Below are 22,491 nucleotides of genomic sequence, written 5' to 3' on the forward strand. Positions count from 1 at the left end.
TGATTACTAAGGTCTTTGAACAAACCTCTATGCCTATAGGAAAATGCTATTTATATAGAACTTCCAGATGCTCTCAAACCTTTCTATATGGGTAATTCCAGGCCAACTACTAAGTATCATCCAAAATACAGTCTCTGTTATGGGACCTGAAAAAGTACATTTTAATCCCCATGGATCTCTTATCCCTTAAAAACTTCACACATTTTCAATACATACTTATACATTGAAATTACACCTAATTTTTTTGGTTTCAAAAATTAATCTTCATTTCAGCTGCTATGTTATTTACACTCTCATTTTACAATGATACATTTGTTACTCAGAAACTACCAGTGAGTCTTGTCTGACTGAGATAATCCCATTGTGAGTAATTTGAAGCATTTGTGAGGCTATTGACTCAATCTGTACGCAATTTTATGGTTTGAGTTTCAGTTTTGTTTGTATAAATTCCTTATTTTTTAGGATGGCTGTTTCTGTGTCATTCCAACTAAGAGGTAAGCAATGCTAGATCCTGAATGGCATGACAGTGGCCCCCATACTGCCATGTGCAGGAGTTGCGCACTTAATATATTTTGTGTATAAGTTTGCAACATTTATATGTATATAGTACAATGAAAAAAGAGAAGAAAAATGCAAGATAACACTTACAGATTCGTCTGGGACAAGTGCATATCTCTCTGATGGTGATATCCAATTTGAGCCTGCCATTAATTTCCGTTGTTCAACCAAACAAGAAAAGGAAAACGTCAATTTAGATTTAAAGAAATCAAGACCATTTTTCTATTCATTGATGTCGTTAGAATAACCAGCCTGCAGTATAATACAAACCAGATACAACTGTTTCTTTAGATGTCTGAATTTGTCGACAGGCCAACCCATCTGCACTTAATGCCTCAACAAGTTGAGGAATATTTCTGTATGTTACATTTCCATATAAAAAACTAAAATCAGCTCAATTTTCACAAGAAATGACTCCAATCTTAACCAAACACTAACATTTCTCATATCAACACCATAATGTCACGTCCTTGAAACTGAGATAATGCTTACAAAAACACACATTTAGTAGAGAATTAAACCATGGAGGATTGCTGTTGGAGATCAAGAAAAAAGAATTAAGAAGCAAGAGCACAATGAGGAGCATGACATTTTTGGTTCTTTCCATATGTAGTTTAAGATAAGTATGATGAGGAGTATTTAGTTGGTAAATTTTTTTAACTCATTTATGTCTCAAGTGCATTATGCACTATAGTTTTTAGTCAGTAACCCTCTTTTGAATTGTGTGTGATTGAATGTAATGACCTGTACTAGTATTTTCTCCAAACAAATATGCTTTTCTTGTAGGTAATTCTGACAAACAATTGACATGAAGTATATTTACAGACCAATAAATACACCATTATGCATTCATTTTATTTCTATGCCTAAAAACTAAGTCAAGAGGCCTATGTCAGTAATCTCAAACTCTCTTTCATGAGTTCTTGGCTCTTTGAAATCAGCAATAAGGAAATCATCATACCTAGTAAATACTTAATCTACATACAAGACAATAATAAAAATATTACCATCATCTACCTTGATGTAAAGAGTGGGCTCACCATGTCACTTTTGCTAATGATATTATATAAAAAATGAATTAATCCGTGGTAGTTGCTTCAGCCCAAAGAGAATTTTCTTCAACATTAATATTTTGACTTTTTGCCCTAGAACTTCATAACAACCTGGCTGCTTCACATACACTTCCTCTTTTAATACTCCATTCATGAAAGTGGACTTCACATCCATCTATTATACCTTCACTTATGTTGAGCTGCAATTGCTATGAGTGCCAATACAGCTTCTATTCTTGTGATTATCTGTCTCATCATTATCTCTTTTCAGTTTTTTTTACCACTCGACAACCAATCATGCCTATTGCATCTCTACCCTTCTTTCAACATTGCCTCTGATCATATAAACCCAATTCACTCCAATCACTTGCTTAGCATGAGGCAATCAATCAGCTCCCATCCTCTACTTCTCTTTATTGCATTTATTTCCTCATCTGCAGCCTCACGACATTTCTCTTTTTACATCTCCTCGGAATAAACTGGATCACTATGATAAAACAATGCCAAATCCAAAAATGAAATCAAATTCATTAACATACTTTTCATTCTGATTGACCTCCTTTAGACTCTTGTTTTGCCTTGGTACTAGAGAGGCAAGAGTGGGTTCAAAACTCTTAGTGCTATTGCTTCTTTGCTATGTAAAATGTGCAGAGTTGTATCAGGCCCATATTTGCTTCACTGTTTGTGCAGCAATTAGTTGTCTAGAGCTCTCTAGTGTCAATTGTCTGGTTGTTTGTTTGTATGCCTATCTGTTATATCCGCTATCTGTACTAAGAATTTAATAAATAAATAAATGATTATTAATTGATAAAATATATAATAAAAAGTATATTGATTAAATATATTAATCATTTTAATAAATGTTATTATTAACTAAACAATGAGTACATAAATTATACATTATTAATTGTTAAATGGATAACTGATAAATAATATTAATAAATGAGTAATTACGTATACATATAATAATTATTAAATAAACAATATCAAATATATTGATTAATCACTACTATTTTGCAATAATAATTAATATATAAATAATCAGTATAATATTATTAAGTAATAGTAATAATTACAAGCAATATAACTACAGATATATAATTACATCAAATGGTATCAAATGATGCAACTACTAATATAGCAGCAAATATATAACACTGATTGTATTAAACAATATTTATTACGCGTAGAAGTTATTACTGAAGGCTTGATAGGAGCAATGCGTTGTAAGGTACCAGTAAACGTAAGGTATGACTGTCTGAGTATAAGAACTGACAAACCAAATCTGCCATGTCAGTATTCATATAAACAATCTGAAGAGGTACACAATGAGTGTGATATTCCTAACTAATTACAGTCGGTGATTAAGGATAGAAGATCACAAAGAAATTAAAGATTTGATTATAATAAAGGCTTCTACTCTCCTCATCGTCGGTGATATAATAATAGACACATTAGCAGACACCAATTAATGGGAAGACAAATTGGAATGCAGTGATTGATACTGAAAAGGTGTGTTCAGAAATAGTATGGACATATGAAGGGACATGGGACGTCTTGTAATCCCAATCAAGAAGTATAAGAATACATTCTCATCAGGTATCGAAGGGATCATAGGATGAGATTATAAAATTAGATATATAATAAAGAATTTAACATTGATCAAAATAAGCAAATTATATTAATCTGAAAGATCATGCTAAGCAGTATAGAAAAAGAAACATAAGAATAGAAGATTATTATGTATATTTTATATTGGTCAAAGGAAATTATCAATTGGGACATATTATTTATATTTGGTATTATGTACATATCATCTGCACTCACCAAAAGACAATACATATTATATTATATTGCCGACAAAGTTGTTAAACACAATTACTCTAACTGGCATTGCTGGCTCTCAAACAATCTATGCTGAAGAATTGATTTCTTTTTTTGTTTTTGAGGTTTTGCAATTTTTAACACAACAATATAGCAGAAAAATAGAAGATATTGCAATAATAATTTCAACTCAAATATTTGAATATTACATAGGGAATATACAACTGAAAATTCCAATTTCACAAAATATATAAAAACATACTTGACAAAATATCCTCTATTATCTAAATCAACAATACCCAGAAAAAGTAGAAGTTACAATCCATGAACTTACAGCTAAGGCATTCCTTGAAACCCTCTAAATTGAAGACTAGCAGCAGCAAAACAATTCTTCAACAAACAAATGCAACTGCATATATGGAAAACATTGCTCCCAAAGTGCAAATAGAAAATAACGCCTAACAACAAATATAAATGGGTGCTCAACCAACTCGAAATTAACCAGCAAACAACTGCTTCTCAGCAACAGTAATAACAGTATGAGAAGACGCCAAAATCCAAATTCCCAACACCACGCTATCTCCCAACTACAGGGTATATAGCAATGGAGATAAAGAACAATTCTCATAAAACTAATTAACAACACCTCAGCTGTGAATTATTATAATGAACTTCACAGGAACAAACCCTTGTACTTCACCAAGGGCACAAAAAATTAGAACCCCTCAAAAATGTCACATATATGACAAAGCACAATAAGATAATCAAATGGGCTCATATTTATAATCTCCAACGAGTTTCCCAAACGAACTCCACTTAAGAAGATTCCTCAACACAACATTAAAATATAATAAAGTACCATTATAATATAATTTAGTAATTGCTTTTGGCTCCCAAAAATGACATTTTCCACCATAACATAATATTCTAACACACAGTGCCACTATGTCTTGTGCCCACGATTTCAAACTATTCAAGCTCGTTCCAACAAGCTATGATACTGAGGTGACCCACATACAACACCAACAAAAATAGCAACCTTCAACATATTTAGCTTAGTAATAATAATAATTCACCAGCCTCGCGAAAACAATTGAAGAAGCATCAAAGTTGAAACCTGACAACACCAGAGCGATCTTGATGAAGAAAGACGATGAACTAACTTAACAGGTTGACTTATATAAGTAGATGCTCCCTACAAGATTCTTCAAGCAGAAACCAGATGCCCAAAATAAAAATTGAGAGCATCACTCAACTCCTCTAACTTAACTGAGCTCATCAAAACCAACAGTTGACTTACTATAAATAGTAAGTCCTTCAAACGAAGCCAAAACACACCATAGGTTGTTGGAATGCCTATAACCCCACAGCTAAGACCCTCAAATCCCACTGTTAGCTCACAAGGGTCGCGATGGTGAACTGACCAAGCCAACTAAAAAGCCTTGCTAAAAATGGAGACATTACTATCCTCCCTCCCTAAGAGTGTTTGTCCCCAAGTAATCCTGGAGCAAAATGAACATCAAAATCCACTTGGATCACAAGGGCAAAACTTCATACTATCCCAGCTGTATAAAAGCAACTCCTCTAGCACCAGCACCCAAATAATTGATATCAATAACATATTTATCCGGAAATTGATTGTAAGCGATGATGGCGATAACAACTTATCGTAATTCAATCCAACTGAAATACCAACTCTGTCAACATCTGAGTCCCTATCAACTAACAATCATACCCAACTACACTATGGAGATCATAACAACCATAAGTAACTAAATCACTATCACCAACTCCAACCTCTAATAAATTAACCAGGGTGTGTAGATACTGCAAGTGGTCTAACTTGTAGCTATCGATCCCATCTACAAAAGATAGTGCTAATCTATCCCATAATGGATGGTATGAAACTGGATCCAACCTACACCAACATGAAACCAAATCCTCTACCCATGGGTTAAAGAGAAGTGATGAGCACTCTTCCCAGTGTAATGCCGATAAAAACTCCCAATCTCTGTCATCGATTCATCAATATCAAATTGGGAATCAGGAGACTACTCCAATCTCTGACTCCGGACTACTGGTGGCACAAGCTCCTGGTTAACCCTCTCAGCAAACCCAACAACAAAATCCCGGTTGGGAAGCATTGTAGCCAAGTTCTCTCCAATCTTCCCCACCAATCGTCGTATAGGACAAGATCCCCGAACGAGACTACCCTCAAATACTCTATATAAATCCTCCCACCAATCCGAACTCTTGAACAAATACTCCATGAACAACTCAACACAATACAAATTATACATGGAAGCATCAACCTGCTTCCCCACAGCCCACAGTTGATCCCTCTGATAGCATAGCACTACCAACTGTCCAAAGCTACTAATTGTATTGGATGAAATAAATTTGCTTCCAACAGAAGGAATGAAATCACCATGACAGTATGCTCTCACCTCCTCAGTACCTATTGCACACATATCTTGAGCGGATGTGATTGCCACATCATCACGCCCCTCATTCTCAACCGTGGAAGCAAACTCACCACCAACCACAATATGCAACTGAATAGGATTTGGGGCTGATTGAGAGATTGTACTTGCATTGAACACACCTACATTTTTTATTAGGTGTGCGTTCTTAGCATAGCTCAAAAACACTATGAAATATCGCTATTCACTCAAAATATCATAGGTCATCTTATTAGCTGAAATAAGTGCTCAAAAAAATGGCAGCGGTTTTCCCAAAATATCGTAGCATTTTTTTCTTTTGATATCGCCATATTGCGCCGAAAAATTAGAGTCGATTTCGTTGATTACCATTGACTGATTTTTGCATTAAAAGGCGTCACTCTCTATTTAGGTTTTAGTATTTGTTGTTTTTTCCCTTTGGCTTATATGCATCATTATTTTACAATTATTATTATTGTTTGTTGCATTTATGCAAATGCGAGCAATGGAAGGCAAGGATTATTCGTTGAAGCCCATATCGACTAGATATTTGTTGAATCGAATGATCACTAGATAATTTGAACATCAACCAATTGCAAGCCAAATCCACTGGGGCAGATTCACTGGTTGCAAGCAGGATCGACAGACCAGGTATGGACCATTATGCTTTCTGAGTGTTTAATGGTTTCTTGGTTGGGCCTCATTCGATTAAGGTTCTTCGTGTATTAATAATAATGGTAGCGAAAGTAGACTATTGTACTGAAATTTCAAATTATATTAGCAAATTATAATTTTCACACTTCACAAAAAATTTAAATTATTAAATTATATTTTATTTACAGTGTTTCAATATATAATATTAAAAACTTAATATATTATTTAATAATACATCGTAATAAAGTTACATATATATTATACATAGTTAATCTATAATATAATATTAATCGTAAATAATAAATATTAAAAACTATAAATTACTAAATTTTAACCTGACACAATGTAAAATATAAAATCTAAGTTTAAAAAATAATATGTATAAATATGTGAAAAAACAGTTAAACACTGTTCTATTAAAATTTGATATTGATACTGTTATGTATTAAAATTTAATACTGAGGTCTGATACTATTATATATTATTATTTTCATTTTTAAGAACTATAAATATATAACAGCACTTAACATTTTACTGTGTTTTAATTTTTAAGTTTTTAACATATTTATAAAATATTAAAATTAAATAGATTCATAATTAATATATTTTAATAGATTTATCATTTCTAATAGATTTTAATACATTTACATACACCTATTTACTAATCTAGCATTGAAAATCTTAATACATTCATAATGATAAAATATTAAATTTGATTTATTATATTCTTTTTTTTTTTTTTTACACTGCAGGAATCGGGTGCAGCACGACCCCCCCTATAAACTACAGTGCGCCGGGTAAACTTTTTAACGTGACCGGTAGCGCTAGCACGACACGCCCACCGGTACCATGCGGGACAGGGGAGACTAGAACCCGTGACCAACCCCCTACAACAAGGAAGATTTAGCCAACCGAGCTAGGGCCCCCGCCCTAATTTATTATATTCATTCTAATTATAAATCGTACTTTTTTTTGCTAGGCTCTCAAAGTCTACCTATTTCTTTACACGATGGCTGGTGGCAGAGAGATGTACGCATTATTGAAATATGGGATCCCAGGTGCAAGCAAAGGGAAAGTCCAATCTATCTTTTGCCATAAGAAAATGACTTCAGGCATAGGCCGATTTAAATATCATCTTGCAAAGATTCCATACAATGATATTACACCATTTAATAAATGTCCAAAAGAGGCTACAAGAGAGGCTTTGACAAGCCTTCAAAATATGCACAAAATAAGGCAGCAAAAAAGAGGACAATCGAGGCCATGGCAACCCCAATGGGGACTTTTGATTCTACAGGATCACAAATAGGTGGAGAGGCTTCTTCTTCTATTGGGCCTCGGATAAATGGATGGCGAAGTGGGGGTGGGTCTTTATCTGACTTTTGGGTTCCATGTAACACTCTTAGTGCTCAACCCGACTTGCTAGGCACTACATCGAACAAAGAGATGCATGACAAGACAAAGATGGCAATTACAAGATTTTGGATCTGCCATGATATTCCCTTCAATTCTTTATGTAGTTCATATTGGGATCAAGTGGTAACTTCAATTTCTTTGTATGATAAGGGATTCAAGCCCCCAACTCCTTATAAGGTTAGTGGGTTGTTGTTAGACGGTGGGGTAAGAAACAATCACCAACTTGTAGAAAATCAAAGAAAAGTTTGGTAACAAAAAGTTTGCACTATTATATTCGATGGGTGGATAGATGGAAGGAATAGGACACTCATCAATTTTGTAGTTGTTTCAAGGGGACAGTTGGTATTTCTAAAATCAGTTGATACCTTTGATCAAGTAAAAGATGCATAAAATCTATGCAACATGTTGGATGAGGTGGTAATGAAGTGGGAGTGGCTAATGTCATCCAAGTTGTGACTCATAATGCAACTGTGTATGTGACAGCCAATAGACTTCTGATGTAGAGGCAGCCCACATTATTTTGGAGACCTTGTGCTGCCTATTGTAGAGGCAACCCACATTATTTTGGAGACCTTGTGCTGCCCATTGTCTTGACTTGCTCCTTGAGGACCTAAGAAAATTGAGTTGGGTGGACAAGGTGGTTGAAGATGGAAGGACTATTGCAAAGTACATCTAAAATCATACATGGGGCAAGGGTCACATGTTTTGCTACTAATTTTCTGAACTTGCAAACCATCTCTTAGATATTGTTAGACATAGGGTGCATATTTCTAGATAAGAAATGGTTAGAGAGTCCTTTCGTCAAGAAGCCTGAAGCAGAGAAGGTTGTAAAAAATTTCTTTGATGCTAGCTTTGAAAAGCTAATGGAGGAGATCCTCAAAGTAAGTTTCTAATGGAGGAGATCCTCAAAGTAAGTTTCTAAATCTTCATTCATGATTTAGTAATTAATTTTGAAATATTTGCATTCACTGAGTTTTGTATATTTTTTATGTCCAGGTATCAGAACTCTTGGTGAAGGTTCTACGAATTGTGGATGGGGATAAAAAACACATGGGGTTTCTATATAAGGCCATGGATAGGGGCAAAGAGGCAATTCAACACTTGTATATGTCAAATGAGACCAAATATAGACCCATATGGAACATAATTAATCATAGGTGGAACCGACAACTCCACCAAAATATTCATGCAACCACCTACTACTTGAACTCCGGGTTCTATTTCTCCAACACTTTTAGAGCAGATGCAGACATTCAAATTATGTTGGACACATGTATTCAAAGATTGGTTGCTGATTTGAAGCTTCAAGACCTCATACTTGATGAGTTGCATAGCAGAGGAATGGAAGAGGGGCCATTGTTTTCTTCTCCTGATTGCAAACGTAGGAAATACACCTTTCAGCTAGGTCAAAAAGAATGTGTGTTTAGATTTATCATACCATTTATTTTGCTCATGAAGTTTATTGGAAGTTTTACCACATTGTAAATGGTTTTTTTGAATCCTTCCAGATCTGTGGTGGGAAGATTATAGTGCCACAATGCCTAATCTTCAAAAGCTTGCCATCTCAATTTTATCTCAGCCTTGTAGTGCTTCTACCTGCAAGAGAAACATTACTTTTCAAAACATACACACAAAGAAATGCAATAGTTTGACTCAAAAGTGCTTGAAAATTTTGGTTTATGTAAGGTGCAACCCTCACTTACATGAGAAGTAGGTGGCAATCAAGATTCATATGAAGCACTTGATTTGGATGACATTGATCCATATTCAGCAAATTGGATTGCTCCTTTTGATGATGAGGATGCAGATGCATTTGTGTGTGATCCTTTATTCACACATGAGAAGCTAGTTGAGTTTAAGATGGACGCAGATGTGGGAGCACGTTGTAATATCCCCGTCATAAAATAAATATATTTAATTAACCTGTGTAACAAGCCGATTGATTTAATTTATCTCAGACCCATTTTTATTTTGTCTTCGTAGTTTGTGTCGCCGTCGGCTATCTTTGTACACCCTCGAAAAGTTTCCCGACGGGTATTTAAGCACGGTTTGTAAGTAGTCAGTAGGTATGCTTTGGATTATATTTCTATGTACTGCGAACTCCTGTTTAGGGTTATTTGTTGTTCGCCATTTCGGAAGTGAAAGATCTTCCCTATTTGGCTCATGCGGTTTCGGTGGAATTCAACCCTCACCCTATTCCATTGTTGCATGTATTACTTCGCTTGGATCAGGCAAGTCGGAGCTCCATCTTTTGGTAAATATCTATTGCGTTGGTACAATCTATTCTTGTTCTGTGCACTTTCGTATTAATTTGTGGATCCATTAACATTCTGTGTTTGTATATATGCAACATTGTGTTTCGATACCCTACTGTGTGTTGTCCATACTGCTCATTCCTCACTGTTCTTCACCTCCGTACGACTTGGGCTTCCGAATCCACCATTTGCATCTCCGTTCGATCGGCTAGAATTGTCATACGGCCCATTATAATCACCGTACACTCTTTCTAGCTCCCGTAAGGCCAGAAATTGCCTAGTACGGTAAGTTTGTTTCACCGTACGACCGTATTGTGCTTCCACTCTAACCAGATGGGCACACAGAAACACCGTACGGCATTCTCCACTAGCTGTTCGGCCTTTCCTCATAACTATACGACCTTCTACAATATCGTATAGTCCTCCATCTGCACCGTATGAACTGGCTTGGCTGGAGTTCACCTCTGCATTTGTCTTCTCCACCGTATAGCTATCCTAGAAAGCTTCCCACATCTGTACGGACCTCCTGTAGGAACATATCCGCATCCATTTTAGAAAATCAAGTCTGCAAAATCACGTCATTGCTAGTCGGAAACATTACACACGTGAGGAGGATCATGAGCTTGGTCATCCATCAAAGTCTTCTATTGAGCCTAAGGCACTTGTTGAGGATGTTGCCAGATCAACTACTTCAACACCAACCACCTAGCTGCAGCGATCTCTTTTGAGCTTTACTCGTAGACACAATTTATGATTGTGACCTTTAGTTTTCATTGATACTGAAACTTAATCTTAATATGTATTCAGAAGTTGTAGTTTCATGGAGTTTGACTTCTATATGCATTCAACTTATTTATATTCAAATATTGTACTTGTTTTTTGGTATATGATTCTATTACTGTTTAACTCAAAACTTTGATTAATATATGGTGGATATCTCAAATCATTATAAGTTCTACAAATTTGGTGTATGTAGACATTTTTAAGAATATTTTACGAAATTGTATATATACAAATGTTCAATAAAAGTGCCAATTTTTTCGCTAAGCTTTTGCCAATTTCAATATTTTCAAAAGAAAATGGCCGGTCGAGATATTGCCGAAACTGATTTTTTTAACTATGCTTCCGAGTTTGGGAGACCTGCCATCCTTCATACTTGGCAGTGTTAGCATTATCCTTGGCTGCCATTATTGTTTTGGAAGTGTTATACTTCCTATAGAGGCTGCATTCATAATAGGAGTACCTGTGATCTGCTATTGAGGCCTGTGGTTGCATTGTAGGGGCCTGCGGTTATGTGTTTGAGGCCTGTGATTGTTCCATTAAAGCCTGCATTCACAGTCGGAGGGTCTGCATTCAACATTAGACCCGCGTTTGGAATTCCAGGGAGTTGTGGTTACATTTGCAAGGTCTGTGATTAATATGAAAGGGCAGTTGGACACCCCTTCTCTTATCATACATGACATTACCAGGTTCTTTGCTTGTTTAATAATAATTGAATTGTAATCTGCCTTTACTTCAATGCATATAAGTTAGTCAAGTCATAAAACTACAAGCATTCTTGACATTTAGTTCCAAAGTCATGGTATTTTAATTGCGAAGTTAAAAATCCCAGTTTGCAAATCAAATCTGTTGCATAGTGGTGGGAATTATATGCTGCATTTGCAACTTCCATTATAGCATTTCAATTCATGCTTAGTTGGACAAAATCAAGAAACGTCATTGCATTCATCAGTGGAACTAGAAGATACAGAGTTGAATTGCAAAGTGTTTGATGAAATGTCAAACAACTGAATAAGAGAATGAAAGTCTGTGCTTGTTACAGTTATAACCAGCTATGATTTTATGTTGTCATTTCCATGATGCTTATATATAATTCTGAGGAGCTATTTTCCTTTAAATGGACATTGTAACAATTTTCTTCTAAAGCCACTTTCCTCAGGCTATGGGGATCTTCCTTATGAATACTTGAATTGGTCTCTTCTTAAAACAAATTCAGGCCTATCATTTACTTATTCCTTATATATCATTTTACTCACAAGACTACTTTACTTTTGTCTCTCATGAAGGGACAGCGTTGATTAATAAAGATAGAACATTGAGTTGTTATGGTTTAGATCTCAAGAGTTCTTATGTAATTGTTTATACATGATTTGGTCATCTAAATTTCTTAAAAGAGTTATGGATTTAATTATCTTAATGAAACTATAATTTAAAGTTCCAGTTTTATGTAAGTGGCTTAGATACCAATTAAGGTTGTTATGTTGAGTATTAAAAACACTTCATTTAATAGAAAGCTTTTTTTTAAAGGGGCATTTATTAATCAAAAGAGATTTAGTTGGATAGAAAATATATTTGAGTAGTAATGTATTTAATATCCTTGGTAAATTAGGATAGGAAATATATTTTCATGTATAAAAGAATTATGCTACATTATTTTTCTTATATTAATTGTTAAGTTCTTAGCCTCTTCCCATTACTTAAGCATAGTAGCTTGTGATGAGCTTGTGATGAGTATAACACTCGAGATTCATATTACTGATGTGGAAACTGTTTTCGATTTCATTGTTTGGGTTTTACAACAAAAAAGGTAATTTCCTTTCTTAATATATATAACCTATCTAGAATGTTTCACACCTTTGGATGACTCACTGCTTGAGCCCATACAGATTTCATAATGATTATCAGATGTTAATAGAAGAACCTTTACGTTTAAGTTGTAGGATCTAGTATATTTTATTGAATTTCATGATGGATGAATACTAAGATAGTCACCTAGTAGTCTTCAACAGGGAGTGGTCCTCTATGGGGGTCGGGGCCCTAAAGTGGCCAGTCCAGGACAACAACCCATTTGAGAGTTATGTAAGTGAAAACAATTAAATTTACTGAGGATAAAACACTAAGCAAGATAAGGACATCCCTCATCCATACCATAGTGCTTGCAAAGGCTAAAGATGGGAATGTAGATGATGCTGGAGGTAAATGGCATAGTTGAACTACCTTGTCCTCACTAAAGGTCTGTCAGCTCCACATGAGTCCAACTAAGGGGTCCGAGTCCAAATGGATCGGTCCAGGACAACCCAAGGAGATAATATCATGTAATGGCACTTTTAGCTAATGTGCTCTAGTGTCCAGTCTACTTCTTTTGTTTGGAAACGGAAACCTCTTGCTTTAATTGTTTCCTTTTATGGTTACTATTGATATGATTATAGTCTGTGCTTCCTTTTTGTCCTATGTTCCATGCATCCTTGATAACAGATTTATGATCTTCAAATGTGATGTTAGCATATCTTCTTATGATTGTATTGTTTCCCTAGCCCTTTGGGTGTTGGTAGTTGTACTTGTGATCTTGTTGCAGATATGAGGTGTCAAGGAAAAGGATAACCACACTCTCAACTAAATCCTTAAGGCCTTCTTTGTACTTTCTTCTTAGAAGATCCTAACATGTATTAATGTGAATCGATTGTTCTACTCAAAAGAAAACTTAATGTTCCTTATGGGAATCAATGTAATCTTTTGTATACATAGAAGTGTATTTTGTACTCTTGAATGTTATTAGTCGATTCAAGATAATGCATCTAACGTAATGATATTGGGGGGAGCTAGATGGAACTGAGAATGTATGGCTTTGATATTTAATGAAGATATGCTTATTTTTTGGCACATCTCAATTGTATGTGATTCATAGTGCTTTCTTCTTATGTAACTTTTATCATTTAAAAAAATCTTTCCTCATTTCCTTTGATTAATAGTGTTCCCTCTGGACCTCTTAGTGGAGGCGATATATTGACACAATCAATTAAAAGAAAAACCTCAGAGTATATTTTTCAGATATTAGGACAGTTCATGCTTGAAGTAGGGGCGGAGAATTTGGTTCAAGTGTTTAGTGATAGTGCAGCAAATTGTGTCGGAGCCCTAAAGCTCATTATAGAGAAATACCAACAAATTTATCCAAGCCCATGTGTAGTCCATTGTCTAGATTTGTTGCTTCATGACTTAGCTAAGTTCCCAGGAATCCATGAAGCAATTCATAGAGAGTGCAGTTGCAAATTTCACTATAAATCATTATCTAACATAGTCTTTATAGACAACACCCATCTAGGGAGTTAATGAGGCCCTATGACACAAGGTTTTCCTTATTTAATATAACTTTGAAAAGAATGTTTGAAGAGAACATAACTTTGAGATCAATGACTTGTTCAAATGATTGGGAAAATTCAGTGCTTTCTACAAGTGCAAAGGGGAAGAACATAGAGCATATCATTTTAAACAGCTTTTGGGAAAGTGTATCGAAGGCTTTTAATATATGTGTGCCAATTGTTGTTGTTTTTCATTACATCCCAAAATTTTGACTTGATTAGAATAAGTTATAGCCGTTGAGATGATTAGTTGAAACTGTCATTTTCTTAATCATGTGAAGAGAGGAAGTTATAATTAATTGTTTATTTCATGTAGAAGTGGTTGCTATAATGGAATTGATTATCAATTATCATGTTTACCTATTTATGGAAAATGGTAGTTAACCGTTGTTTTATTGTATTTACTTGTTATAGATAATGGTAGTTAATCATTGCTACAGTTATTTTGTGATATATTCTAATATTGATTTAAATGGGAGAACTTATTATTGTGGAAATGTTGCACTAGTGGTTGCAGGAGTAGACAAAGGGGAGAAAGCATTGCAAAATGACATTTAAGGAATGGGGCACTATTCTAGTCCATTTGTTTGATCGCCAAGTATGACCTCTAACTACCTTGGTAAGAATTTAGCGACTTCACAATAGAGTACACACATTGGTCACACATGAGCTACTTGGAAAAACGTATAAAATATATATAACTAATCATTATGAAAATTCATATGAGAACCATTACCTTTGTTGCTTTGTGATGTTGCCTCCATTGTCTTTTATCGTCACCTATATATGTACACACACATATATATGATACCACCATGATATTAAAATAATATCTATAGTTCGTACTTATTAATATATGTATATATATATATATATATATATACACACATTTGCATATATCAAGATTCAAGATGATATGTTGTTAAAATAAACCATATTTCTCCAAACTACACATGTATATAGATATACGTATTTTAACAAGTGCGACCTTATAATAATAGCATGATGGACTCATTTAAAATATATATATATATATGCATACACATATATTTAAACAAAGTTTTTTTCAAAAGGAACCCTTTAATAATTCAAACTTATAATTTTCCTTGATAGGCGACCATATACACTCGCCACCACCTTTTCTTTTAAATTCAGTGACCTTGTAACCGATGGTCTTGGAATGAAACTACAACCTTGAGCCACAGCTCACTTGAGCCTAAGGGGGATTATAAACATTTCACATCTGACTGCAGAGAATATTCTATTCTCTTTCTCTTCTTTTTCTATTTCTCTACCCTACGCACAATATCTCTTGATTCAAGCGTGGGTCTTCCCACTACAATTTTCGCATTCCATTCACAGCAAGAGTCAGCTCTAAGCCGTAGGGTGGTGGCATCATTCAAATCCCACAAAGGCTTTCGCTCAAGTTATGTTCAATATTTGCATACTCATTCTTTATGAATTTGAAACAATGCAACAAATTTTAAGTTCGGTATCTATGCACTCGAATAATTATGATTCTAAATTGATGCAACAGTTTTTAGATGAATTATCTATGCATCTGACCTTTATGATTTATGCATCAGCTATATAAACAATGTCTATGTGCTCAGCTCATGTTCTTGTCAACCTTTCTATTCAAGATCACTAAAAACTATTAATTTCAAAAGGGGACTGACATACAGAATGATAAATTATCACTAAGATCAAAGTTCATTCCTTTTTGTGTTTACGTTTATAATCTTGTCTTTTACATTACCATGTGTGGTACTGAAATATAAGATCGACATGTTGCCAAAATTGAATTACATCTTTACACAGGTTTGTTACTCGCGGTGTACCCGCCAATGCATATGAATCCATGAATATCCAAGATGATCTATACCAAAATGAGAAATCACTCTCTCCTCAAAGGCCTCACCCTGGCTGGAATAGTCAATGAAAGTGGGTGAAGAGGAAAAGAAATCCCTACAAGGGAAAGAACAGAAATCAGAACTTCCATATATGACTTCGTGATAAATTTTATAATAAATTCCAACAGAATATCCAAGTAAGCTCATGTTTGTCCACTATGTATTTTGTTGTCAAGTCGAACGGTGGTTATCAAGTATTGGAAACCCATCTAAGCCCTTGGCCAAGGTCGTTTAGAAGCATGGTTGGCTTTTTATTGATCACAAGATGTGGGTGGTGTCAATTAATTAGGCATGCCCCCTTATTACTAAGCGGGCATTCTAAACACCCGTATGCTCAGATGGTTGGACTTTGGTGCCCCAAGCCTAATCCCAAGGTAAGAGGGCCTTTCTTGTTAAAAGATTGTATGGGGAATAATAAGGTCTGTGGTTGGGAGGTTAAACCTATGTCAATGCTTCTCCTCTTTCCAGAAAGTCGAGGCTTGCACAACGTCTTAAAATACCTCTGCTAGATTTTGTATGTTTCTTCCTGGACTCTTTCTTGCAAGTTCATTTCTTGTAATTATTACATAATTCATGGAATATATGGAAATGATTTAGTTTCTCTTGAACTGTTATGAATATTTGTTAGTTAGTGATTTCAGTTATGATAGATTTGTGTAGTTACTTTCATGAGAAATGGATTATAAGGTTTAAAAGATGTTTAATTCAGTAATATGGTTATATGATTTACTTTCCTAACTATTTTTACATTTCTTCGGATTTCTATTTCAAGATATGAATTTCAGAATTTAGTATATGTTTTTAAATCTAGTAATTTGATATGTTACATTTTTCCTATTGTGCATGGTGACACTTCTTGCCTTGGTATGCTTTATGAAATCATGGACCGTTGAAAGAAATCCATTCACACAACATTGAATAATGTAGAAGTAGAGTACATGGAGATATGGAAAGAAGTTGATTCCAAATGGAAAATGATCCACACAACTTTACACGTAGCAACTTGCTATTTGGAGCCTAAGTTATTTCACATTGGAGGCAAGGCTTTATGACACTATTAGTAGGTTTGAGTGAGATCGAGAAAGTCCACCTCTAATCGAAGACCAATGCTTGAGATACAAGAAAGTATAAAGGGTGTTCGAAATATAAGTAGCGCAAAACAACTTGGCACGAGCAGAGGTAACAAGCTATATATGGTTGATCAGCTATGAAGCACAAACTCTTAACTAAAATGTTTTTCAATTCCAGTATTGAGTCAAGAAGCAAGTTCATCAACTTGGGAAAGGAATTTGATTTTATTTGACCACATCTATTTCACAAAGAGGAACAAGATGCTCTCTTGAAAGTTATGAGATCTTCTCAATATTGTCAGCAATTTGTAATTATTCATGAATAGATCAACAAATGACTCCAAATCTTCTTCGCTACAAAGAATTTCAAAAGACATAGCAACTAGAGTTATAGATGAGTTTGATTTCATGCATAAAGAATTGAATAGCGATACTGGTGATGAATCTCCAACAGATCAGCCATGTGTCATTGATGACTTTAACCTTTTTTGAAGTTTAACTGACTTCACTTCTGACTATAACTTTTTGACAAAAAACTATGTTTGTACTCTTGATGACTTGGGGGTCGTTCTGAGTTCTAATCTCTCAAGTATTAATTGTATCTTTTTGATAAAAAAACATCCATGTAATCATGATTCCAAATGTTTCTTATGATGTATGTTTTATAAATATGATATCTATTTATAATGATTTCATACCTAATTTGTATTGCTAAACTATTTTGATAGTTTATAATTTTATTGTATTATATGTTGAATTTGAGCAAATACGCAAATCAAATCCACAAGCCCTTGAATCACCTGCATGTAGAAACCTTGTCACAAAGAAGAAAAAGATAAGAAGAGGCAAGGGTTTGGTCTGAAAATAAGAAAATATTATTCTGAGATAAAAAGTAAATTGCTGTAGAATATGATATGATATGAAAATACAATAGGAAAGCCCGTTTATAAAGGCCTCTAGGAAGCTTCTAGAACAAGCTAAAAAGTGCTAGGAGATAAGTGTGACAACTAAGCATACATCCACAAAAGATAGATTACCCTCCATGTAGGTGAGAAGATAAGTATGACTAAGTAGGAACAAACTCCTGTGTTGTCAACAACTCCGAGATGACAACTAATAACTAAATGCATTTATCCTAAGTAAACTTACGTAAAGCGTAAATAATAATTATTTACTCTTACATTATATTTTCAAAAAAAAAGGTGAATTTAATGCCGATTTTTTAGAATTTCTTGGCCTTTCTGAACTTCATCCAAACTTTGTACTGCATAGTTATCGAACTTGAACTTGAACCTTATCGCTTAGGTTTGGACTATTCACTATTGTCCATGAAGATGCACTTCTCACCCTTGTCATCCAACTTTTTCCTCTTCTCCTTTGGCACAAATGCATATGCATATAACAAACTTGAACACTCTTAAATGATCAATCGTCTACTTGCATTTCATCCATACTCCTAGAGAGATCTTATCAAGACCTATCTTTGTGCAACTTCAATTTATCAAATAAACCATTGTTGCTACAACCTGGCCCCAATAATCATTTAAGAATCCTTTCCATCTCCATAATCGTCTTATTCATCCTCTATCCATCACTGAGGTTGTCTGGCATCGAGGCTCTCTCTGTTGATAAGGTTTTGTCCGCCATTGAGGCTCTGCTTGTTGTTGAGGTTGTGTTTGTCACTTAGGTTATCAAGGTTGTGTTCGTCACCGAGGTTATCACTTGTTGAAGGGGTGTCCATCACCAAAGTTGTGTTCGTTGCCAAGGTTGTGTCCATTGTAGAGGGTGTGTCTGTCGTTGAGGGTTTGTCCTTCGCCGAATCTGTATCCGTCATCGAGGCTATGTTGGTGATCGAGGCCATGTTTCTGCCCAGGATGTGTTTGTCGCTTAGGCTATGTGCATCGCTAAAGCTCTATCTGTCGCCAAGGCTACGTCTATTGTCGAATCTTTGTTTGTTGTTGACATTGTGTCTATCGCAGAGGCTCTATCTTCCACCAATGTTTTGTCCACCGAGGTTTTGTCTACCAACACTTTGTCCCCCTTCGAGGCTCTATCCACTGAGATTATGTCTACCAAGGTTTTGTCTGCCATGGTTCTTACAAGTTAAAGGTAGTGATTGATCCAAAGGAGTGTATTCTCCGCAGATATCAAAAAGACATTGAGGAGATTGAGGGCATTTTCTCCTAGTGCATCAACACTACGAGATTTGATTGGTTGAACAATGGCTTTGCCCCTAAAAATATGTTTGAAGTCACCTTGTAGCAGAAACCGTGATCCTTGAGCCTTAAAAGAACCAAATGATGCCTATCATTGAAGATCTTGATAGCAATGTTGACCTTGTTGAAACTTGCTCAACCTTGAGGTGTGAAGCTTCTAAACACAAAGAAAAGTTGAAAACGATTGAGCCCATGGAGCCAAAAACCTTGACATTGTAATTGACAGAGATGACTTTAAACAAGTTGAAAATACAATCTTAAATGATCTTCACTGAATGTTACAATAGTACATTAGATATTGTGAGCTCATATGTTGTGATCAACAAAAAACATGAAAATATGCTCAGCTTAATCCATAAACCTTGATATTTGAACAGGAAAGATATCATACTCTGTCTATGTACTCATGAAAATTCCACATTCTAACTAGAACAACTCGACCCTTACAGACTTGCTCTCCTTTCGCAACGAACCCTCAATGCCCTTCTTGGAGGATGAAATGACTCTGGAATGATAGGATGTACTTCGTAATTTCTGACAATACTCACTCATATTCATATTTTATGTTCTAAATTATTGTCAATCCCTTCATAAAATTATCTCTTCATTCATAGGAATTCGTCCATGAAGAAATTGAATTAAATTCATATCATTGCAACTGAAAATCTAAAATTTGTCTTTACCAAAACGACTTCACAATTTTTGAGCGACTATTATTAAAGTGCAAATGTGAAACTTGAATGATTTTGCATATAACTAGCTAGGGTGGATGGAGTCACCACCAAAACCAATTGCGTGATGATATCTGGTGACTAATCAAGAAAGTATTGTACACTTTTTAAAAACAATTGGGTTGACTCAAGGATTTTTGAATTGACTTGTCAACCATTTCCCAAGGTTGACTCATCATCAAGTATGTTTTAGGTTAACTTGTTAAGAAAAAATACTCTAGCCCTAATTTTTTAAGTGGCAAAAGCTTGTATAAAATGGCTCAGAGTTAAGGGGCTTCATGATGTATGATGAGATTGTAGCTTCTTGCGGCAATATTGAGTTGTAAGGGATTATCGATAGTAATCAAGTTGTAATCACTGGATAGTAAGAATATTGGACTTGTTGGTGGACATAGCCCAGGCATTGGGTGAACTACGTTAAATCTTTGTGTCTTGTGTTCTCTTTTGTGTACTTTTTAATTTTCTGATATTGGTTATAATTGCATGTAGTTGTCATTTCTTCTAGCTAATTCTAACACTGCCCAAGAGTTTGCGTCCACAAGAAGCTCTCGAAATTCAAATAAGAGAAATGAATCAAGCTTACCAAATGAGCCCTCCAAATAAGCTTTTATAATAACTCTAATAAACCTCTAGAAAATCATTTTGAATTCTCATATTTCTTAATATTTTATTTGAATCCTAGAAATAAAGTGATTTTACTAATCCTCTTTTAATATTTCACTTAGCACACTTAATAATACTTTATTAAATTAATTAAATAACAATGCCGATGAAATGAACTTTGTTTGATAATATTCAAGAATTAATTTAAGTTAACTCCCTTTTGTCAATTTTAGCCTGCATAAATAAGATAGGCCAAATAATCTCTAGGGGTATTCCTTGAAAAAGTGACATTACAGTCTACCTCATCATTCAATTGGACATTGAATACATTTGCAACTGGGCTTGAACCATCACTTCTAACTCTATATTTCCCCTTGCACTATTGCTCTTCAACTAGAAGAAATTAGATTATGTCTACAGCTTTTGCAAAGTACGAAAAGATTAAGGACTCCACACCCCCATCCCTGCCCCCCTTATGGCAAAGAAGCATGTGTAGGTATAATTTCTTCACTACCACCTCATAATTCATTTATTTCAAGCTTCGAGCATGCTCAATATACTTTTCTACATCTGTGTGACAAATATGAAGGACATTAACTCCAATAATGCTATGTAGGAATACAAGTCTACAAAAGTGATACTTCGACAACCAAGTGACCCCAAAAGTCCCAAACTTTGCTTGTGACGTCAATGCAAATTGTTTTAAAGGGGACTAAGGCTCAAGGGGACCATTGGCATATTTTTGAAAGAATTTGACAAGGAAGCTAACATTTGGGCTCCCAATGGAACAAGTGGATTGGACACTTTCTGTTTCTATACTTTTCGAGTGCATAATTCAACTGCTTGAGCCTCAACATCATTTTCACTCATGCTATAAGAACTAATACGCGTAGACTCTAGAAGAAACATGATAAAGTTTATAGATTTATAATTTTAAAATTAAAATTCAAGCCATGCATAATGCAAACGATTAAGACAGATGGATTTTGTTTTTGTCTTTCTTCAAGTTGCACAAAGTGCAAAAGTCATTGACACATAAAGAACAAACCTTATTCTTAATCTTTTTCAAACATGGATTTCACTATTGTTTTCTTACTTTGAATTGCGCAAAGCACAAAAAGACAAGATACACAATAGTTAGAGTCCTGATTTGAATAAATATCGAAAACGTACATCATAAATATTGTTGTTAGAAAATTAAAAACTTGATCATTATTCATTGTAAAACTAAAATGATCAATAGATCATGAACCACGTAATGTTTCTGTATTGGATTGAATTATTGATATCACTCTCTGTCTTGTTCTTCCTTAACATAATGCTTCTGGCCGTTGAAAGGCAAAACACCTTCCTTCTGTCAATACTATTTGTCTTGCTCTTACTCAACGTAAGGCTTCCGCATTCAATCTTCTTCACTTTTTAAAGCCGCTTGTTGCAACTTTCAACTTTTCTGATGAAAGTTAGGAGTGCCTTGGAATGAAGCTTAGAAGCTTATTTGTAAGTTTTTAGACAGGGTTTAGAATTTCCCCTTACCTCCTAGGCCATAAGGTTATGACCTATGGCACAAATGTCAAAAACACTTTTGAGTTTTTATTGTTTTAATGAAATTTTGAATCCATTAG

General features: G+C 34.8%; 1 protein-coding gene across 6 annotated transcripts in view; it reads right to left on the minus strand.

The window, feature by feature from the left end:
* Positions 1 to 22,491, minus strand: part of UVR8 (Regulator of chromosome condensation (RCC1) family protein) — a 267,087-nt gene that overhangs the window by 55,823 nt on the left and 188,773 nt on the right. For 3 of the 6 annotated variants that reach the window (XM_089829077.1, XM_089829079.1, XM_089829078.1), the window contains 2 exons: positions 829 to 914; positions 649 to 701 (listed from right to left, as the gene is read on the minus strand). The exons of the other annotated variants lie outside the window; for them this stretch is intronic. In XM_089829077.1, coding sequence (XP_089685203.1) covers positions 649 to 701; positions 829 to 914 — 139 coding nt within the window. The remainder of the gene's footprint in view (positions 1 to 648; positions 702 to 828; positions 915 to 22,491) is intronic. 6 annotated transcript variants of the gene reach the window in all.

This window comes from Cupressus sempervirens, chromosome 5, assembly GCF_028749045.1.
Source record: "Cupressus sempervirens isolate cs-2001-9-10 chromosome 5, ASM2874904v1, whole genome shotgun sequence".
Taxonomy (NCBI): domain Eukaryota; kingdom Viridiplantae; phylum Streptophyta; class Pinopsida; order Cupressales; family Cupressaceae; genus Cupressus; species Cupressus sempervirens.